The sequence below is a fragment of the Callospermophilus lateralis genome, chromosome 15 (assembly GCF_048772815.1).
Source record: "Callospermophilus lateralis isolate mCalLat2 chromosome 15, mCalLat2.hap1, whole genome shotgun sequence".
Classification (NCBI taxonomy): domain Eukaryota; kingdom Metazoa; phylum Chordata; class Mammalia; order Rodentia; family Sciuridae; genus Callospermophilus; species Callospermophilus lateralis.
Genome location: NC_135319.1, coordinates 21,315,306 through 21,337,009, shown reverse-complemented (window position 1 = coordinate 21,337,009; position 21,704 = coordinate 21,315,306). Strand labels below are relative to the sequence as shown.

At 39.1% G+C, this 21,704-nt stretch overlaps 1 protein-coding gene across 1 annotated transcript in view; it reads right to left on the bottom strand.

Annotated features, from left to right (window-relative positions):
- Wdfy4 (WDFY family member 4) overlaps positions 1 to 21,704 on the bottom strand; it is a 243,992-nt gene that overhangs the window by 200,053 nt on the left and 22,235 nt on the right. The window contains exons 7-11 of the mRNA XM_076834810.1: positions 19,350 to 19,507; positions 17,352 to 17,804; positions 14,482 to 14,586; positions 12,714 to 12,904; positions 5,456 to 6,033 (exon numbers count right to left, since the gene is read on the bottom strand). Coding sequence (XP_076690925.1) covers positions 5,456 to 6,033; positions 12,714 to 12,904; positions 14,482 to 14,586; positions 17,352 to 17,804; positions 19,350 to 19,507 — 1,485 coding nt within the window. The remainder of the gene's footprint in view (positions 1 to 5,455; positions 6,034 to 12,713; positions 12,905 to 14,481; positions 14,587 to 17,351; positions 17,805 to 19,349; positions 19,508 to 21,704) is intronic.

The following is a 21,704-nucleotide window of genomic DNA, read 5'->3' as shown; positions in this document are numbered from 1 at the left end:
GAAAACTGATCTGACACTGGAACTGTGATCCACAGAAGATGGGTAGAAATCAACCTAATAGGTTTACTGCCTCTAAAACAAAATAATCAACATTCATCATAAAATGCCAGCAGTAGCTGGAGTTTGTAACATTCAAAATTCTCAGGATGCAACTTGAAATTGGTCAACATAAAATGAACTAGGGAAATATCAGTATCTCTTATGAAAATAGGCAATCAACAGATGTCAACGTTGAGATGACACAGGCATTGAAATTTTCAGACAAAACCTTTAAAACAGTTATTATTAACCAAAGTCCGAGAAGTAGCAATGAACACTTTTGAAACAAATGAAAAGACAGAAAGCCAACAAAGAAACAAATTATAAAACGGAATCAAACATAAATTTAAAAATTGAAGAACACAGTGACTGAAGTTTTATAAAACTCAATGAAATGACAGTAGAGAATAAAATGAGAAGGGAAATTCCATGAACTTGAAGATAGATGAATCCACATTTTCAAACTGTACTACAAAGAAGATTTTTTTAAAACATGAAGAGTTTCAAGGTAATGAGTCACACTTCCAAACTATCCAACTTTCCTGTCATTGAATTCTCAAAGGAGAGAAGAAAGAGTTTGATGTAAAAGAAAAAAAAAGTTTGAGAAGTGTTTATACATTCTTTCTTCACATGTGCTAAAACACAAAACCTTAAAGATTCAAGAAACTTAGTAAAACCCAAGAAAAATAAACAAAGAAATTCATGTTCAGGCATATCACCATCAAACTGATGAGCCCTGAAAAAATGAAAAAAAAATTGAAAGCAACCAGAGAAAAACACACAGGGGAACACATACAGGGGAACAACAACTTGAATGATGGTATATTTTTCTCATGAGAAAACACAAGGCAGGGAAGCAACGTTTTTTAAATATTGCAAAAAAACACACAGAACTAATTCTATGCCCAGCAAAAATACTCTTCAGGAATGAAGGCAAAATAAACACATGCCCAGGTATAGGAAAACAAAGGGAATTTCTTGCCATCAGACTCATTCTAAAACTATTTTTAAATGTTCTTTAGATGGTAGTATGAAAATAATAACAGATGGAAACTTGGTACTCCAGAAATGAAAAAAGAGCAACGGCAACAGAAATGGTAAATATTTGGGTAAGTATAACACACTGCTTTTTTCTTTTCATATTAAATATAAGTATAATGGTTGAAAGAAACATTGTATTCAATGTAATACATTAAATGCAATGCTCATGTTAGATAAGGATAAAGAGAATGGCATAGTTGAAAGCCTTCTATGATCCACCTGAATTAGACTTTCCAAAATTGTGTCTATTCTAATCCCTATTGCAAACACTAAAAACACTAGGCAAAGAAAGATTAGTTAAAAAAAAAAAAAAAAACAATGTCCATGAATTCAAATGGAAATCCAGAATATATTCAAACTATGCACCAAAAAAAAAAAAAAAAAAAAAAAAAACACAAGAAAAGAAAAATAGAAGAACAAAACAGGCAGGGGAGAGAAAACAAAACGGTAGGCCCAAATTAAAACACATCAGTGATTATATTAAATAATCAATAGATATTGTCATAATATAAAAATAAAGATCAAAGTATAGGCCATTATTAAATATAATGATATAGCCAGTCCTGATGGCGCATGCCTATAATCCCATCCGCAAGAGGCCAAGACAGGAGGATCACCAATTCAAAGCCAGCCTCAGCAATGGTGAGGCACTAAGCAATTCAATGAGAGCCTTTCTCTAAATAAAACACAAAGTAGGGCTGCAGATGTGGCTCAGTATTTGAGTGTCCTTGAGTTCAATCCCTGGTAACCCTCCAAATACATATATGTATATGTGTGTGTGTGTATTTATATATATATATATATATATATATATATATATATATGTTAATGTATATGGATATATATATATATGTATATATATACACACACACATATATATAATGATATAGGTAGATTAAAAGTAAAAGGATAGAAAATTTGCTACCAGGCTAACACTAATCAAAAAATAAATAAAGGACAAGGGATATAGCTCAGTTGTAGATCATTTCCCTAGCATATATGAGATCCTGGGTTACATTGCCAGCTCTGTAAAAAAATAAATAATTAAGTAAATAAAAGCTGGTATAATTCTATTAAGATCAGAGAAAGAAGTTTCAGATTGAGGAAAACTAGCAGCAATAAACAACTCATATCACGTAATGATTAAAAGATTCATAGCCATTCAAAATGCGCAGGTACTTCACAACAGAGTCAAAAATCACAAAGAAAAACTTATATGACTGAAAGCATAATGGCAAATATTCAATTATAGTTGGATAATTGATAGAAAAGGCAAAGAGAAAAATCAATAAATTTATAGATCTGAACGATGTTATCAACCAAGTGACCTAATTGTTGTTTACAGATATGCCACTGAACAATTGCAGAATATACATTTGTTAAACAGGCTATATCCTGTGGCATTAAAAAAATGTCAGACTACTTCAAATAAATAAAATCCACAAAGCATGTTCTCAGACCACACAGAATTGAATTAAAAACAAATAATGGAAAGACATCTTTAAAATTTTCAAGTGCTTAAAATTAGCAACATATTTCCAAATAAAATTTGGATCAAATAAAAGGTTACAAGAAGAATTTTTAAAATATTTTGAGCTTAAACAAAAAAGAGTATACATTGAATTATTTGTGGAATGTTGCTAAACTTCATAGGATAAAATGCAAACATTACAAAAGAAAAAAGTCCCAAATTAAAAAAATGAAGCTTCCATCTTCACACACTATTTTTTAAAAGAAAAAAAAATGCAAGTGGAAGAAATGCAAAAATAAAGAGCAAAAATCAGTAAAATTAGAAAATGAAAAACAATACAGAAAATAACTGAAGATAACCTGGTTCTTTGAAAACATTTTGAAAGTTGGGGAATCACTAGCTGAGCTAAAGAGAAAAAGGGAGAAGACACAAAAAAACCTGTACAGACCCCACACATGTTAAAAGGAAAATAAGAAAATATTGTAAATCACTATGCACATAAATTTTACAAGTTAGATGAAATGGATCAACTCTTTCAAAGCCACAAACTACCAAATCTAAAGCAAGAAAGAATGAATGACTTGAATAATTTATAACTAATTACATAAACTGAATCCGTAGTTTAAAACCTTTCCACAAAGAAAACTCTAGGCCCAGCATATTTTCACTAGTGAATTTTATCATACAGTTTAAAGAGAAATAACCCCAATTCTATGCAACTTATTTCCTAATTCATTTTGTGAGATTAGAATTACTCAGATTTAAAAAGCAGAAAAAGATAGTACAAGAAAACTACATTCTAATATCCCTAATGAACATAGGTGCAAAAATACTCCAAAAAAGTATTAAAAAATCTATTCTATTTATATATAAAATAAATAAGACAGTACTGGCCAATTTGGCTTATCCCTCAAATGTAAGGCAGATTTAGTATTCAAAAATCAGTCAATGTAATCTATCACATTTATAAATTAAAGTAAAATCATATGATCATATTATTTAATATAGAGAAAGCATTTGAAAGATTCAAAATCTGTGCATGACAAAAATTCTCAGTCAATTAGAAGGTATTGCTCATAAGCTGACAATGGGCATTTACTTAAAAAAAACAGTTATTATTATATTTGATGGCAAAAGACAGGATTTTCTCCCTAAGATTTAGTCAAAGATGTTCACTTTCTCCATTCTTAGTCAACAAAATGCTGAAACATACAGATTGGAAAGAAGAGATAAAACCGCTACTACTCACAGATACTGGGATTATTCATAGAAAATCCCAAAAAATCTGGTTTTTAAAAAAACTAAATGAATTTGTAGAACTAATGATTGAATTTAGCAGAATCTCAGGATACGTATAAAGTTTAGTTGATATATAAAATTAATCATATTTCTTTATAAAAGAAATGAAAAATGAAGAAACCAAAACATTTTAAATAGAATTTAGATTAGTGCCCCCCACTAAAGATTACTCAGATATAAATCTAATTTAAGTGTGAGCTCTCTATGTTGAATACTACAGACTTTGATGAAAGAAATCAAAGACCTAAACAGAGAAATATACTACATTTATGTATTGAAAGATTTAATATAGTTCCATTTTCAATTCTCCCCAAATTGATCTATAGATTTAATGTAATTTCAATAAAAATCTCAGCAGAATTTTTGTAGATAGAAGCAAGCTGATCATTAACATTTATGTGGTTCCAGAGCAGCCAAAAGCAAAGGACATAAAATTCAAAGCAATTTGAAAAGGAAGAATAAACTTTGAGGACTCACATTTGTTAATTTGATGATTTATTATACAGCTACACTAACCAAGACGGTATTGATGAAGGGCTGGACACACAGATCAATGGAATAGAGTCCAGAAAAGACCTACAAAAATATGACCAATTGACTTTTTTCAAAGATACAAAGATAATTCAGTGGAAAGAGCATAATAATATTTTAAACAAAGGAATTTGGAAAAATCAGACATCCATATATACCAAAAATGAATCTCTATCTAACCTTACACCCTACGCAAAAAAAGTAATTCAAATGGATTATAGACCTAAAAATCTTTTAGAAGAAAGCATGGAAAAAAATCTTCATGACCTTGGGTTAGGCAAAGAGATTTTAGATATAATGTAAAAGGTATGACCCATGTTATAGTCAGCTTTTTCATTGCTATGACCAAAAAAAAATGTGATAAGAACAATTATAGGAGGAAAAATTTATTTGGGGGATCACAGTTTCAGAGGTCTTAGATGGATGGCTCCATTGTTCTGGGCCCAAGGTTCCCTTTCTTTAGTGGAATTCTGTTTTACAGATTTAAAGGAAAAGCTGTTTTGCAAGTTTGAGCTGGTTGAAGGATCTGGCTTGTGGAAGTAAGAAAAGCAATTATTTTTGTTAGGGGTAGTGGAAGCAGCCAGAAAGAACAGGCTGAGTTCCGTGATTGGGATGCACAACGCAGTATATGTCCTGCCAGTTGAAGGACTTCACCTCAGCTCCTGGCAGTGCTCTGGAGAGGAGATAGGACCTCAGAAGGCACAGGCTGCCAGGCACACCGAGGGAGATCTGACCTAAACACCACACCCCCAGGAACAAAAATCCCAAAAGAGAAGGTCTCCACTGAGTTCTGCCCTTGGCTTCCAGGCATCCCATAAGTCTTGCTGGTTCTCACATGAATCAAGTCTCCTCCAACCCTGAACTGACTTAGATCGAAATTTTATACCAGCTTCAAGGACAGGGAAACTTGGAGTCAGAGCTAACTTGATTTAAAGAAAAGTCACATGACATTCTCACCCACCCAACTCTATCTGACTTCCTACCTACTACACCTGCACATGATGTTTGAGTGAGAAACAAACGGGGGACAGAGATACTTTCATGACTCCATGGCAAAAGGCACTGAAGTTCTACCTCTCCTCTGGGTCCAGCCACTTGAAGTTGCCTTGGAGGTTGCTGATGGCGTTTCCCTTCTGAACATCCACAACTGACTCTTGCCCAGCCCTCAGGGAGTCCTTCAAGTCCCTGCGCAGGTGGAGGGTACCACTGGCCATGCTGTCCAAAAAACTGAGGATCTGGAGGCATCTCTGAATCCTGGGTGGGAGTGGGCAGTGGGAGGAAAAGGCAGCACTCAGGAAGTCAGCAAACGGCCTGGCCTTGGTATCAGACCAAGAATGTCGAGAGGGTCCTTCTTCGACCAGGACCCCAAAACAGCCCAGCAAGTAGAGGTCCTCAGCCAGCTTCTCAAAAAGCCCATGCCTCCTGAAGAAGTCACTGTTGACAGGGTCCAGGTGCAGTGCTGCAGACACAGCACAGAGGGTATGCAGCACCAGTTCCAGTGTCTGGCTGGGGGTCACAGTCCCCCATGCCGGCAGCGGAGGCTCATGGAGAGACCCCTCCAGATCAGACAGCAGGGACAGCAGCCCGTTGAACCCACTGGAGACTCTGAATGCAGCCCGGCCTTTGGGGGTCTCTAGGATCCGAAGAAGAGACTAAAACAGCAAAGAGATAAAAATGAGTGAACTTCAAGAGGCAGTTAACACTGAGCTCACGCACACCTGCTCCGAAGCATCTCATGCACTCTGTCCTGATGCCAAACATCAGAAGTCATAGGAGCCATATGAAGGTTGTTCTCAAATACTGAGATATCTCTCTTATTCCTCTTATTCTTAGATTTAAGTTTCCCATAAGTGCCTTTTTTCAAAGAGCTCCCCTTGAAACCTGTGCTGATAGGGTTTATCTAACTCTCTGGCTTATATGCATCTCCACCCAAAAAGCTGTCTCTGATCCCTAGTTCACACTTATCCTAGGCCCCCCCCAATCCCCTCTTATTCCCCCAATGAAACCACTTTTACACTACTTCAATTGCTAGAAATGGCCTCAGCTCTCCCCCAGACAGGATAACCATGAGATTGGGAACCACATCTGGCTTATTCACTGCTGTGGAACCCAGTGCAAACTTAATAACTACTCCCTGCATGAATGGGAACCAACCGTCTCTTTCATGGGAGCTACAGTGAAATCCTAAAGAAGCAGTTTATTATTCTCCCTCTCTAGGCAAGCAGGGATACATCTGTTAAATGATGATAAAAAAGCTCATCTTTTCATATCATCTTAAAAGATGATATGAAAAGATGAGCTTTCAAGTAGAGAAGGGAAACCCTCAATGAAACAAAATACAGAGGTACCCCATATAGAATAGACCATGTGTGGAGAAAGAATTTAAAGTACTCCAAGTATATTCAGTAAAATACCTCACCCTCCAGATGGCTGAGACTTCTACTGGTCAGATAAATGTTTATTTCTTCCTAAAATCAAATCTTTGCTGAGCATTTCCAATGCACCGTTCATTGCTGCCAGTGTGTGGTATAACTAGGTATTCAATACACCTTTTTGAAAGGCAGGCACGCAGGTGGCCAGGTGGGCTATTTTTAAGCAGTGCTCACTCTGAGATAACTTCACACATTAAAGTGAAGAATGTGTGGACAACTTTAGATAAATACTAAAAGCCTGTAGTTTGGTATTTATTGATTAATCACACAAATTGTAGAGGGCCCCATCTAAAACCTGGGCATTTCAGGCACGTTTCCTGGAGAGTGGAGGGTCCTTGTGGTTCCTTTAATAGACTCAAGAGAGATATTTGAGTTATTTTATCCTTTCAAATATTTAATGCTGCGGGAAACAAGGAAGGGGACAATCAGGAGTCAATCCAGGATGCTTGAGATAAGGCTCAAAGAGAAAAAAACGAGAAACTCCAAATTTGGGGGAAGGTGACACTGTGACTTCAGTGCATGTGTTAGCTTGACACATGGAAGTCAGCAGGCAAAGAAGAAACGGGAAGCTCAGGAAAAAAAAAAAAAAAAAGGAGAAAACAGTCATAAAATTCTCCTACATAGAAGGTCAAATAGAAACTTAGTAAGTTATAAGTAATGATTAAAGATGAAACCATGCACTTTTGATGGTAAAGATAACTTTCCAGCTGCATCTCTAAAATGCTGGTACCCTAACCTAACAGGAGTTTCTCCCTGTAACAATATAATGGGTGCTCCCGTCACTCAAATTTTGTTGTTTAAAGTGATATTTCATTACAAGAATACCAAGCAGCTTTTTGGGTAGTCAATCCCATGTGTGAGCTAAAACAACATGAGCCTGGATCATGTTGATGCACACAGATGAGAATTCTCTCAAAGATTCTCAAAAAAAAATTCTCTCAAAGACTCTCAAAAAGTGGTCAAGATCCACTTAAGACTTAACTTAACTTAGATTGACTACCCAATCTATGACATTTCAAGAAATCAAAAAACAAAATGAATATTATAGTAACTAGGAAAATCTATGAAAGGCCAAATTCCACCGTTTTGTTCAAAATGGATGAGTAATATAAAATGAGAAAGAAATATTTATCTTTACCAATATGGGATTATAGATCATTTCCAAGTTAGAGAAAACATGTCATATGGTGGTTAGATCAATGATAATCCACCACAGCAAAGAAGGACCAGTATGGGGAAATCAGTTGCCATTTTGGAATTTGAAAAAAAGAGTTAGCATCAGAGCCACCCACCAAAGGGAGATTCAAATCAGAGTCATGGGATAGACTTCAGGTACATGGACCTTCCATACTGCCAGAAAGATGGAGGCAAAAATAAAATATGAAGGATGTGGCAATGACAATGCTTTCTCCTTGTGGTGAGAATATGCCCTCACATTGTGAATTTGGCTCAAAATCCAGGAAAGATTGGCATTTGTAGACATGTCCTTAAAGACAAACACTTAGATTGCTAGAGCAAAGTTCTTTCAGAAACGGTGATGCTCAGAAAATGTAAAAACCTATGGCGAGCACTAAGCAAGGCCTTTCTGTGTGTAGACAGTCACCACAGCCACTTGCTTCCACCCCACACTCCTCATCCTGAGGAGCCTGGGGCTGTGAGAGGCCAAGGCAGACCCCACATCTGTACCTGCCACACATGCACAACTCTCTCCTAACAAAGAATTATTTCTTCAGCTGAGCAGGAAACTCACTATAATGTTGAAGCTCGTGAAGGTTTGGTCACTTTCCTTCCAAATGATGACTTACACGGTGGAAGGAACACTGCTGAACTATACACAGTGTTTGAAACTATATACATTGTTTGAAACTGAGCTTGTGCCTGGTCACAGGACACAGGCCACCAAAAATAAATCAATCACAAAGACATTGGTAAATTTAAAGCTGTATGATTCTAAACAGTCTCAATTCAACTGAGAGTTTTTGATGGCTCTTAAGACAACTAGGAGGTTGGTTTTAAGCACTGGAATGAATGGAGCTCTTCAGTTTATCCCATGACACATGACAAAATATACCAAAAAGGAGAATGATTCAAAAACAAAACTAATCAGATTATAGCCAATTGTCTGAGTGCTTCATGACCACTGAAAGCCCACTCTTCTCTCCAGAAACCACCTTCCAATTGTCCAAATTGATGTCTGGTATTGCTTAGAAGGATTCCATCCTTCTAAGAGTGTTGAAAAGAGATATTTTTTTAAGAGACACAACCCGATAATAGTCCTCATCATGATCTGTGTCTCTCAAAGGGACTGTCACCTGTAACTCCTAGCTGGTTGTTTTCTTTTCTGCTTGGGAGGGGGAAGAGGAAGGAATGGGCTGTCCTTAATTGTTGCTTTGTTTGATTTATTAAATTCAGAGTCATTATCTAAAATGGGGGTAATCTCATTAGAACGTAGACTGTTCTATTATTTCTTGGGATGGGGTTAATTTCATATTTGCAGAGTCATAAAGTAAAGAGTTCAAAATCCAATTACAAAGGCTTAATTTCATAGCAACTAAAGAGAAACATTTCTATCATAAAGGAAAATAAATACTTCGCTACTTCGGGAAACGATTTGTCAGGAACTGGGGGCCTAGGAGGAGGGTCTCCATTACTGTCATTCAACTTTACATGATAATGCATCACATAGGGTTTCCAGTCGGTGGAAGGGAGTAAATTTAATCAGCTGAAGTCAAAGTAATCAGGCTAGGGTTGACACATTTCAAGAAAGGTCAGCGTTAAGCACATTTTCTCATCCTTAACTCAGTTACCATGTCATCGTCTCTGAGTTAGTATTCCTCCAGCTTGAATCTATAAAATGGATGTCTGCTGCAAAGCGCTAACTATGTTAGGACTAACAGGATTTATTTCACATTCTATTATTTGTTATTCCTCATAATTTTCCATGTGTCATGCTGGAAGACTGGTGAGGTAATGTGATTAAAGCTCAGAGTTGAACAGCTAAATGTATATTAGCAAATCAATCTGAATTTGTGCATAATCCAATCATGGTCCCACTGGCCATGGAGAGGAAATTCATTTGCCTACATTATTCCTTAACTCAGTTATCATTTGGGGGAATTGGTGGTGCAGTCACATGTGACTTCAGTGTTGGTATGGAAGCACCACTGGATTTTGGAAACATCTGCCCTGAATTGGTCTTCTCCAGAGTGGCTGGCAGATTTTGCCACAAGGAAGGGACACTGGAACAATGCCATGTTGGGAATGCATTTCAGAGATAGCAACCCTTTACCACCAACCCCTTTGTATTTGTATACACCAGCATTTCCCCCTCATCCTCTGTCTGACCCACTCTGTGGATAGTACCTGTGGGCATAGCCAGACCTCAGCTTCTAGCAAAGGAGATATAGCCAGAAGGAGTTCATTTCACATCTTTGCTCCCAAAGTTCCAAGGGATTCCCAAGATGATTGAGAAACAATTGCAGATCCCACATCAGATTCCATCAAACATTCACTAGATACTCATGTTACTCAGTGGTAGGCAAATCTGGGATAGGCTCGGGGGGCCCATCCTGCTCCACTGCTCACTGGAGCAGCAATGTGTTAACAGCTCTAGTCCTCAGAGGGCAATGGCAGCTCCTGGGGCCTCCCAACTGCCCAGCAGTGACTTGGTACATGGGGAGAAGATGGCACATTGAGCACAGGCTATGATTTTGTTAAATAAGCTCTCTGAGCATTCCTTCTTATGTGCTCTCTTGATAGTGTGATTCTGAAATGATATTGAATCTGTAAAACACCATAATGGCTTTACATTGCTAATTCTAGAAATTCAGTCCATTACCCAAGGGCTAACACTCCAATAAGAAGCCTCTGGGCTATTGAGTAAACAAGATGAACTCTCCAAGAGCAAAGCAGAGCACTTCTTCTGTATTAGACACAAAAATGCTTTGACTCTCCAAACAAAGTAAAAGAGAAATTTTTTTCTTCTCTGAATCTGTTTGACTTCCAATATGAAAGTGTCAGAAATGATTGTTCACCCTGTCAAAAACCACAGTCCTGACTGCTCTCATGGTACTTTTCCTTTTCCTGTAAGAACACATAAAATAAAGCTGAACACAGACATGAGGAGGAAATGAGACAAACAGCCTGCCAAGGTGGGAAAATCACTCATTTTTCAGTTGCTAGTCTTGGATTCAGACTAACTTCAACACTTAGAGCAATTCTCAATGAAGTGCTCTATCTAGAATCTCTCTGCCTGTAACACTGGAAAACGGGGCCACCTGAATCTAAGGTCTTTCCCAGCACTAAATTTTCATCAACTCTTTTTGTTTTGTTTTGTTTTTGCTTTATGATGCCCCTGCTTCACAAAATCACTGGGCTGCTCCAAAAGATACTTAACTTTCCTTTTTTGCTTCATAGAAATCACTGTCACTGATTTTTTTTCCCATGTAGTAAAATCATTGTTTGGGTTCCTGTTATCTGTGAAGCACATGATAGTCATGTTCACAATGTCACTTTTATATGAGTCACTCATTGCTTCGGCCAAGCCAACCCCTGCAGGCTTAGGCCTTGTGAACAGGCAAAGTTCACACCAATGTCTGATATTGGCTCTGCAGAGAAACAAAGTACGTCAAATGATTCAAACACCATCCTCTACGTGTTCAGAAAGGTTTTGTCCAGAGACATCCATAAGTAAGCTAGATTGATGGTTTACTAAATTTTGGGAGTCAGAGAAGTTTATACTTTTTTCTTTTTTTAATTCACCAAAAATTGGGTATGACATTCTAAGAAAACATAAGCATGTGCTTCATTTGGGATTGTCCTACACATACATGTGAGAAGTCCAGGTCCACTCCCCAAGGGATATTTACATTTATTTCTGCTCTGTCCCCAAATAGAATAAAACCAAAGAAAAGAGAATTTTTTTAAAAAAGTATAAATCCATAAACATTAAAGAAGTGAAGGAAAGGAATGGTAACAAAATTGTGAGAGCCATAAGACAGACAGAATAGTAGGGTTAGTATTTTGTTATATTTCTTTAACTAAATTAAGGTAATTTGTTAATTATTAGCAATATCATAAAAACATATACTCCTCTGTTATCCAAATGTTACAACCGAGTCTCATTTGTCCCCATGTACCTGCTGCTCCCACACCTTTCACTGCCTTTTGCTCCCTTTATCTCTTCTGAGAGCTTTCCTCAAACAGGTAAGGCAGAGCTGATCTCCCTTACTTTTCTTTTTCATAGCAGGCTGTGCCCAATGGCTAACCAAGGCATCTACCACACTATAATACAACCCATGCTCACTTATTATGAGCACTCTTCTCTGAGCTCCCACAGGCCCAGGTTAGTATCTCATTCTATTGTATGTCCAGGCATTCTGTATCAGGCCTGGTAATTAATAGATGCTCAGTAAGTAGAGTCAACAAGGCAGTTGTTTAACCACCACTGATCTGAGCTCCACTTTCACAGTTTACAATGTTGCTGGGAACCAGCTGCCTACATGGGGACTACATTTCCTGGAACCCCTGACATTCAAGTGAGTCCTCTCCAAAGTTCTGTCCATAGAAAATTAGACAGAAATTAACACATGGCAGTTCCAGGTCTGAATGAAAATGCCTTCTGCCATTTTCCATGGTAGTTCTTCCCTTGTGTGCTAGCTGAGTTAGAAGGCCAGGTGACAGCTGTGCCTGAATGGCAGCTACAATCACTGATTGGATTCTATGCAAAAAGGAAAGTCTAATGTATCAGGCAACTGAGGATGTGAGATTTATTTGTTATAGCAGCTAACACTGCCTAACACAATGCACTACCTAATATAGTGGCCAACTAAATGAACCAAAGCCTGAACAAATGTGTATCATTTGGTAAATATCAATCACAAAGAGGAACTTGAAATTACCTTCAGGAGGTCCAGTTTCAGCTGCAGCTCCCCCTGAGTGGATGAGCACAAAGCACCAACAATGATGCTCATATACTCTTCAGCATTGATGACTGAGAGCTGCTCCAAGATGCTGAGTGAGGCTCCCCGGTAGCACTCATCGTCCAAGAAGATCTTGATGAAGGGCACCATGCCATGGTCTTTCAGGACAACTGGGGACCAGACAGACAAGATGGGGCTAGAGCATGGAGCCTTGGTACCTCAGTTTCACTCTCAAGGAATGCTTTGTCTTTAAACTTATTTTGCTACATTTTAAGTATTCTCTTTTGCCTATTGGTATGCCCATTTAAATTAAAATGAAAAAAGGAAGAGAGAAAATATGAAGCTGAAAATTTTTAAAAACTATTTTCTTCATCATTGAGAATCTTATTGTGGGGGAATTTTCATCAATATCTCCATAGGAGATAAGTTTAAGATAGGAGAAATAAATTCAAGACAACTATAATTAAGAACAATGTCTTATAGTCTTGTAGGAAAAAAGAGGGAGAAAAAAATGCCTTCTTTTTAGAAACCTAGGTAATGCGAATTTTAACTAGATAACCCTTGCCCTTTGTTTCCCTATAACTTGATAGTCCAGAGAGACAATGCTCTCTTTTTTTCTGCTAAAATTCTTGCAGAAAACAAACTAGAATCTGAGAACATATTTAATTTCTGGGTAGTTTTTTTGGGAGAAAATAAAGGAAACGAAGTTGGTGGTATGCTCTTGTTTAAAAGTAATCCTAAACATTTTTTCTTCCCCAGAATTGATATTTGGCGTAGTTCACGTGGAGTAAAAACTAGGCAGTAACTTGCCCAAACTAATGTGGATTTGAGAAGCTCAAGTCTGTAATGCAGAATTAGTTTAATTGTGGGCTGAGTACTCCCCTACCTGACCATCCCCATGGAGGCTTGCTGAAATGGTAGCTTCCTCAGCTCAACCTTGACTTACTACTAGTTAAATGTCTGAGAGTGAGCTGAGGAATATAAACTTTAAATAGCCCCTCTGGGGAATGTTTTACAGTCTAATGTTAGAGACTTCCCTTTGCTATAATGAAATAATAGCTTTTTACATTTAGGATAGTTAATCTATAAGAACCTCAGATAAAGATACCTAAATCACAGAACACACTGCCCATTGATATGACTGTTGGTATATGTTTCATATTATTTTAAATATATGTATGTGTGCGTGTGTGTGTATTGCACATACTTTCTTAAAAATATAGAAACAACATGATCTTAGAAAACTAAAAAAAAAGTCGGGTGGAGGGAGTCTGGGGATGGATAGAGTTTCAATATTACCCTGGCCAGGAGTATGTCCAAGATTACCCTGGCCAGGAGTATGTCCAAATTATATTTCTTAAAAAGGACTAACTTTCTTTCATTGTCTTTACCTCTTTAGCTGTTTCCTTTTCTCTTTTGGGATCTATAGTCATTGTAGCAGAATATTAATGGATTTTACTTGAAAAGAGGGAAGGGGCTCTGTAATTCCCATTAATTTAGAAACTGCTAGATTAAGTACAGTCTCTTTGCTCACCAACCTTATTGCATAACCTTAGAGTAAAAAGTGTCAACCAAGATGTCTATCAATTTACTGTTGGTCACTGAACACCAACCAGCAGATGGACATTACACATAGCATTAATACTGGTTATTCCCTGAATATAACTTTTGAAAATTCATGTAGATAACCAGGAAATAATTAGCATTTTAATAAATAATGACAAGGCAAAGTTGGTACCATTCTTACCTGTATTCCGAACCGAACCTTTCAGAAGTGCGACCACAGTTCTCAGCATCACACAGGTGAGTTCTCTTTCTGGATCCTGAATGCCAGGACTACACTCTTTGTTTCCTATCATATTAAAGAATCAGCAAAAATCCACGTACACATTAACTTCATTAGTTTCTATTCTCTTAAGAAGATGTGAATACAGTACTTCTATTATAAGGGAGTGTGAACCCCAGTTCTTGAGATATGACACTACTACACCCAAAAGCAGTGGTTCTCCAATGTGAGCATTATCAGAATCCCCTAGTTGGATTGCTGGTAAAATCCAGAGCTTCATGCTGGGTCCCATCCCCAGAGGTTCTGAATTAGTAAGTCTGGGATGAGAGCCTACAACTACAACTTGCCTTTCTAACATGTTCCCAGGTGATGTTGATGAGGCGGGTCCACTGACCATGCTTCACTTTAAGAAGCATTGCCTCACCTTCTTGATTCTCTTCTCACCACTTTTACAGTTCACCATCATCCCTGGGAGAGAGTACAGCTCATACCCAAGCCATTCAGAAGCTCAAGAGATTTGAGCATAAGACGTGTCCCCACTAAATCCATGAGGGCAAAATCAGGTTTCTGTTCACCATTGAATCCCAGCACCAGAAAAGTGCCTAAACAAGTGGGAAGCTCAATACATATTTAGAGAATGAATGAATAAATGAGTTCAAAGTATGGCTTATTACCAGGAGACAGAATACCTATGAATAAATAAAGCATGTTTTAAAACACAAAGCACAAAGTAAGACTGACTACTTTAGTTCGCTAAAAAGCTCAAACTCTCCTAGAAATGCTCATAAGTCTGGGATGAGACTTAGAAGCAAATAGATGACAGAAAGCAATACGGAACTAGAACAATACAAAAACACTTAAAAACAAAGACTGTGCAAAGATTTCTCAGTTAAATGCCAAGGAAAGCTAATTTGCTAACTTTATTCATGACCAGATTTAGGGCATGGCTTGAATGTGTCCTCCAAAATTTAAGTGTTAAAAAACTTAATTATGCATTAATAATATTTGAAGGTGAGGCTTTTGAGACATAATTAGGTTTAGATGAGGTCATGAGAGTGGAGACCCTGTGATGGGATTAGTGACCTTATCAGAGGATAATGAGAGATCCAAGAATGGAATGCTGGATCCTTTGTCCTTTGCTTGCCTTCCACCATGTTTTGATGGAAAAAGAATGCCTTCACTAGATGCTTGCACCATGATATTGGACTTCCTAGCCTCCAGAAGCATGAGCTAAATAAATTCCTATTATTTATAAGTTATCCAGTCTATAGCATTATGTTATAATGACAGAAAAGGGACTAAGACAAAGCTACTAAAGAACAGAAATTTGCATATAACAAAACTGTCCAGGAAATTTGCATATAACAAAACACACAAAGCATTCTGGAAGCCCATTGTCCTCAGTCCTGATCAGACTTGCAAATATTCTCAGGACAGGATAGGCCTTTTCTGGCCTCCAAAAGGTGCCCAAGCTCTTCCTGGAGTATCTACCTCAGTCTTCCATGCAACACCATGCAAGTGTAGGGATACAGAAATTAACCTTTTCTGAGCACCTGCTATGTACCAGGCACAGCAATAGGGCCTTTTTCTTTAATTCTCAGAAGATTCCTATGATGTAGCTATTATCAACATGTTACTGAGAGGGAAGCAAGTCCAAAAAGACAAAGTAACTTTGCTAAGACCTCTCCATTTGTAAGTAATAAGGCCAGGATTGCAGCTCAATCCTTATTATTGCCTGGCTCCAACACCCATGATCTCTCTCTCTGCTTCTTCTCCTCAGATAGACTCAGGAAATAAACAGGTTAATGATGACCTTGGCTTAAGTCTGAAGCAGATTTCCAAAAGCCCCAAAGGTCAGAGAGTCCCCAGGCACTCCTAGCCTGTGCAGTGGGACAAGGAGAGGAGAAAAAGGTGAGGAGAGATAAACAGTCAGGTTCTTGTGTTCTGGGGTCTCTCCTCCAGGCTGATTTCACAGAACAGCAGATGTACACAGATCAAGGGAAAGACAAGAGAAATAGGAAAAGGAAGTTTTGTGCCTATTTTCCATCTGAAAATCACTGGAGGTGGGGGCTACAGAGTCCCATATACAGGGTTCCCAGCAGGGTATGACTGGGACATGGTAAAGAAATTAAAGGGCCCAGTGCCCATTCACTGCGCACTTCCATGAGGACATAAGGCACTCCAAAGTGTGCCTTATGTCGCTTCGGGTTGCTGAAGTTGAGACCCTGGAGTGCAGGGACTAAGGCAAGGGCCAGGGGTATAGCCAAGAAGGCACAAGTGGCTGCCCAACAGGGCACACAAAGTGGGACCAAGACTTGGAGATCCTGGTGACCCTTCTCCCAGTGGGGGACCATCAGACCAACAGTGTGGAGTGAGCAAGGCCATCTCAGAAGATCCTTAAAGAGCAGAGCTCTTCCAGAAGCCTAGAGCTCTCCAGGCTCCCATTACCCTTTGCATTACTGAAGATCCACAGGTCCCCAGCTATCTCCCATCTACATACCCAGACAGTGTCTAGGGTGGGAAATACTTAAAAACTAAGTATACTGAGGGCCTGGGTTAGTCCCAAGTGCATTCTTAAGTTGCATCCATCCCTTTTACCTTCTCATGGGGAAGACTGGGAAGCCTGCCTACTCTTTGTGATGCCATGTGTCTCAGGGACACTTTCTCTGACCTTCATGATGCCCAGTGCCATACGCATGCTTACATTCTCTGTCACGCATGCTTACATTCTCTGTCACATCAAGGGGTTTTTGGGTTGTCACACAGACTAAGCCTGGCTAATACTGACCCCAGCCCACTTTCTCATCCCTCCCCATTCTCTGAGGCCGCACCTGACTTCCTCATGATCTTGGCCTGCTTCCTCAGCTGGGCCAGCAGCAAGCCCAGCAGCCCTGAGTCCCTGAAGATGTCATTGAAGAGAGGGTCACTGCCAGTGATCTTGAGGATGCTCTGCAGTGCCACAAGGGTACAGGATGGCTCAGGGCTCTCCTTGATCAGACGCTGCACCTTCTGCAGGATCTCATGGGGCACGTAGCACATCTTGAACACCAGTGACTCCAGGAGCTGGAAAAATTGCCCCTGCACTGGGGTCGGCTTCAGGGGTACAATCTCCACAAACTGTGAGATGGGCTGCAGGGTCCACTCCAGAAGGAAGAAATTACGAGGGTTCCAAGCCCACATGGTCTTGATGGCCAACAGGACTTGCGTGCAGAGGACAGCATCATTGGCTTTGTGGAAAACACTCTGCAGAACCTGGAAGGCCTGCAGATTCTTAACACTCACCCCTAAAGATGAAAACAAGAATAATCCTGTAAGTCATTTCTCCCATTTAGAAATATGAGCTTGCATTATCATTAGAACACCCTATTTGAAGTTTCTATTTTCTAGGTCTTGTGTATATGCATCTATCAAAATCCAAAAAGGTCATCCACTCAGGATATGAAAAAGGCTGGAGCTGCATTGTCAAAGATATGTTGGCTAATAGAGCACTCTAACTGTGGCCACTATGAACCAAGATGTTCCAAAAGTGTCAAAACACACTGGAGTTCCAAAAGAAAGTTGGAAGAAAAGAAAGCAAACTATCCCATTAAGAGTCATTTGTATTGGCTGCACGTTGATGTGTTACATTTTGGATATATTGAGATAAATAAAATACATGACCAAAAATAATTTAACCAGTTTCTTCTTATTTGAAATTACATGATCTGACTTACATTGTGTTTCATTGGCCAGAGCTGGTCTGGGGGAATTATTTTCAATTGATTAAAATCAAATGATGGCAAAGATGACCAAGCAAATCAGTTTCATTTCTAGATAAGCCATTAAAGAATATACCTTCCTAACTCGCCCAGCCTTTTTCTCCAGCTGAAAAGACGACTCTCATTCTCTCTCATGTAGGAGATGCTTCATCAGAAAGCTCTTTGCCTACAGCCCTCTCTCCTTGGATACCAGAGAAGTTTCTGAAACTGAAATCTCTGGTCCAACATTCCCCTGAACCTTATCCATGTCCCTGTGCATCTGCTGAAGCCCACCCAGTGGCCCTTCTTAAGCTGGCCCCGATGGCTTTCCACTCTTCGGCCTCGGCTCTGCAGCAGCTCCCCCTTTCTCAGACTCACCCAGCTGTTCAAGGCCACATTTTTTTTCCCTAGACAGTACAACCCACCTTTAAAGTCTTCCCTTTCATTTCAATCTGGAACAATCACACTTAGCCTTCAAAACCCCTTCCACCAGGCACCTCTGTGCAGGGTTTCCTTACTGACCCATGGGATGTCACAGCTGTGTCAGATGCATTTGTCAGCCAATTCTCTAGCAGAATATATTCAGTGTGTGCACAAGGGTCTCTAAAGAGAAGCTTAAGGGAGCAGGCACCTGGCCTGTTCACACGGGCACCCATGTGGCACCCATGTGTGTGCAGACTGAATTCATCAATTAACCAATCACATCTCAAAAGTACTAAGAAGAGAAGTCACTGACTCTGAGCCTAGGTGGTTGATTCAAGATCATCAGACTTCATCACAAATATTAGAGTCTCCACAAGGTGGGTAGTGGAATCAGAGAACTCCTCCAATCTTTTCCTTTATTAAGCAATATTTCTTCTGAGTTCTACACAAAACAAACTTCCTCATTGTAAAAAGCTATAGTTGCACATATGGGTAAGTGTATAAAGGGGAGATTTCAGACTCACGGCTCATTTCCCCAAAGGCTATGGCCATATCAGACTCTCCTACCTTAACAGGTAAACACAGAAAAAGGGGGGGGGACCTGCATAGACTTATCAGGGCACAGCATTGACTCCATTGGGGCTACCCAGAGACACAAGAAGGACCCACCAGAAGTCTCACGATGGAACTTGAAGCCTTCAAGCTGAGGGTAAGTGACACTGTCAAACACCTTCAGCTCTGACCTCCCACAGGTTGTCAGCCACACCACTAGTCCAACAAGCTCCTCCAGGTGGGGGTCCACTTCACCCTGAGTCAGTCCATCGTACCTGTGGGGACAGATGAGGCCATCTCCCTGCACATCTTGCATGGAGCAGCCACATTTGTGCATGGTGCTCCTCACAAGGAGACAGAGGTAATACAGATCTGTCATATTGGGGAAGACCCCAAAGGTCTTAAGCCAGAGGCACCATGTCACCAAAGACAAGGAGAACATCCTGGATAAATGCTATTATGTTTGCAAACTTCAGCTAAATAAGTGCTACCAGAATACAATAATCCCCTCTTATTGGTGTTTTGCACTCCGAAGTTGCAATTACTCCTGATCAATCATGGCCCTAAAATATTAACTGGAAAGTTCCAAACACAAACCATTCAGAAGTTTAAAATACCTTTTCTTAGGGTATATTTTCATATAATTGTTCTATTTTAGAATTTGTTATTGCTGTTATACATTTATTGCACCCAATTTATAAATTAAATTATATCATAAGTATGCATGTACAGGAGAAAAAAAATAGTACATCTAGCATTCTGTTGCAGGCATTCATTGGAACATATTCCCTGCCCTTAAGGAAGAACTAATATCTAGAGGAACCTGTGAAAAACTACAGCTCTGTTCAGAGAATGGCTGCTTTCTAGGCTAGATTCTCAAAAGACATAAGCTTAGGGCATGAGCAAAGAAGGGGCACTTCCAAAATGAGTCGGTATTTCCAAAGAGCAATGAAACATCATTATAAAGAACAAGGTTTCAGGAGATTTCCTCGTGCTTACCATAAGGTTGAATATTGCTTTGATTTTAGCTACTTATGCACAGGTGAGCTACCTTGCTCTGCTCATGAGGAAGAGCCTCTTCAGGCTCATTTCACCTCTGGTATTTCAACAGGAAAAGGTGCTTCCATTAAAGCAGGGAGGAAAGACAATGAGCTGAAATGGGTGATTCCCCCACACTTCCTACAACAGGATTATTTCCACCTCCTGCCTTCTACAAGAAGTCTGGGAAGAGTTGACCAGTGATTGAGCCAAAGAAATGTGTAGAAAATGCCATACATATACCACCACAGTGGCCATAGCCATCTGGTCATGGTCCAGATTGATGTGAAATGTGATGCACCCACAGAGGGACATTTATTCCTAGCATCCCTTTGAAGCAAGTCCCTCATTGCCATTTAATCACATTCCAGTGGAGACTGAACTGAGGGACTTCAGTACCTCTCATCCAAGTCACTCCCTCTAGGTTCAAAACCTTGCTCTGTTGTGAAGTCCAGTGGTAATCTACACCCTAAAGAGGAGAAGCAAAGCAAAGCCCAGAGGAAGACACACCAGAAAGAGAAATTAGGAAAACTATCCCATTCACAATAATCTAAAAAAATAGGAATCAGTCTAACAAAAGAGGTGAAAGAACTCTACAATGAAAATTACAGAACAGTAAAGAGAAAAACAACGGAAAGACCTCCCATGATCTTGGATAGACAGAATTAATAGTATCAAAAAATGTCCATACTACCAAAAGCATTATATAGATTCAACGCAATTCCCATCAAAATTCCAGTGATACTCTTCATGGAAATAGAAAAAGTACACATGAAATTCATTTGGAGAAACAAGAGACCCAAAATAGTGAAAGCAATCCTTAGCAAGGAAAGCAAAGCAGGAGGCATCACAATACCAGACCTAAAATTATACTATACAGCTACATTAGCAAAAACAATATGGTATTGGCACCAAAACAGGCAAGAAGACTAATAGAACAGCATAGAAGACACTGAGGCAAATCTATAAAAATACATTACTTCATACTAGACAAAGGCACCAATAACATACCTCAGAGAAAAGACAGCCTCTTCACAAATGATGCTGGGAAAACTGGAAATCCATAAGTAGCAGAATGAAATTTACCCCTATCTCTCATCCTGCACAAAACTCAGTTTAAAATTGATCACGGTCCTAGGTATTAGATCAGAAACCCTACACATAACAGAAGAAAATGTAGGCCCAACACTCCAACATATCAGCTCAGGAACTGACTTCCTCAACATGATCCCTAAAGCTCAAGAAGCAAAATCAATAAGCAAAATGGTATCAAACCAAAAAGCTGCTTCAGAGCAAGCGAAACAACCAAGAGTATGAAGAGAGAGCCTACAGAATGGGAGAAAATCCTTGCTACGTGCCTCTCAGACAGAGCATTATTTTCAGGATATATATGAAAAAAAACTTTAAAAACACCAGAAACATCCCCAAATAACC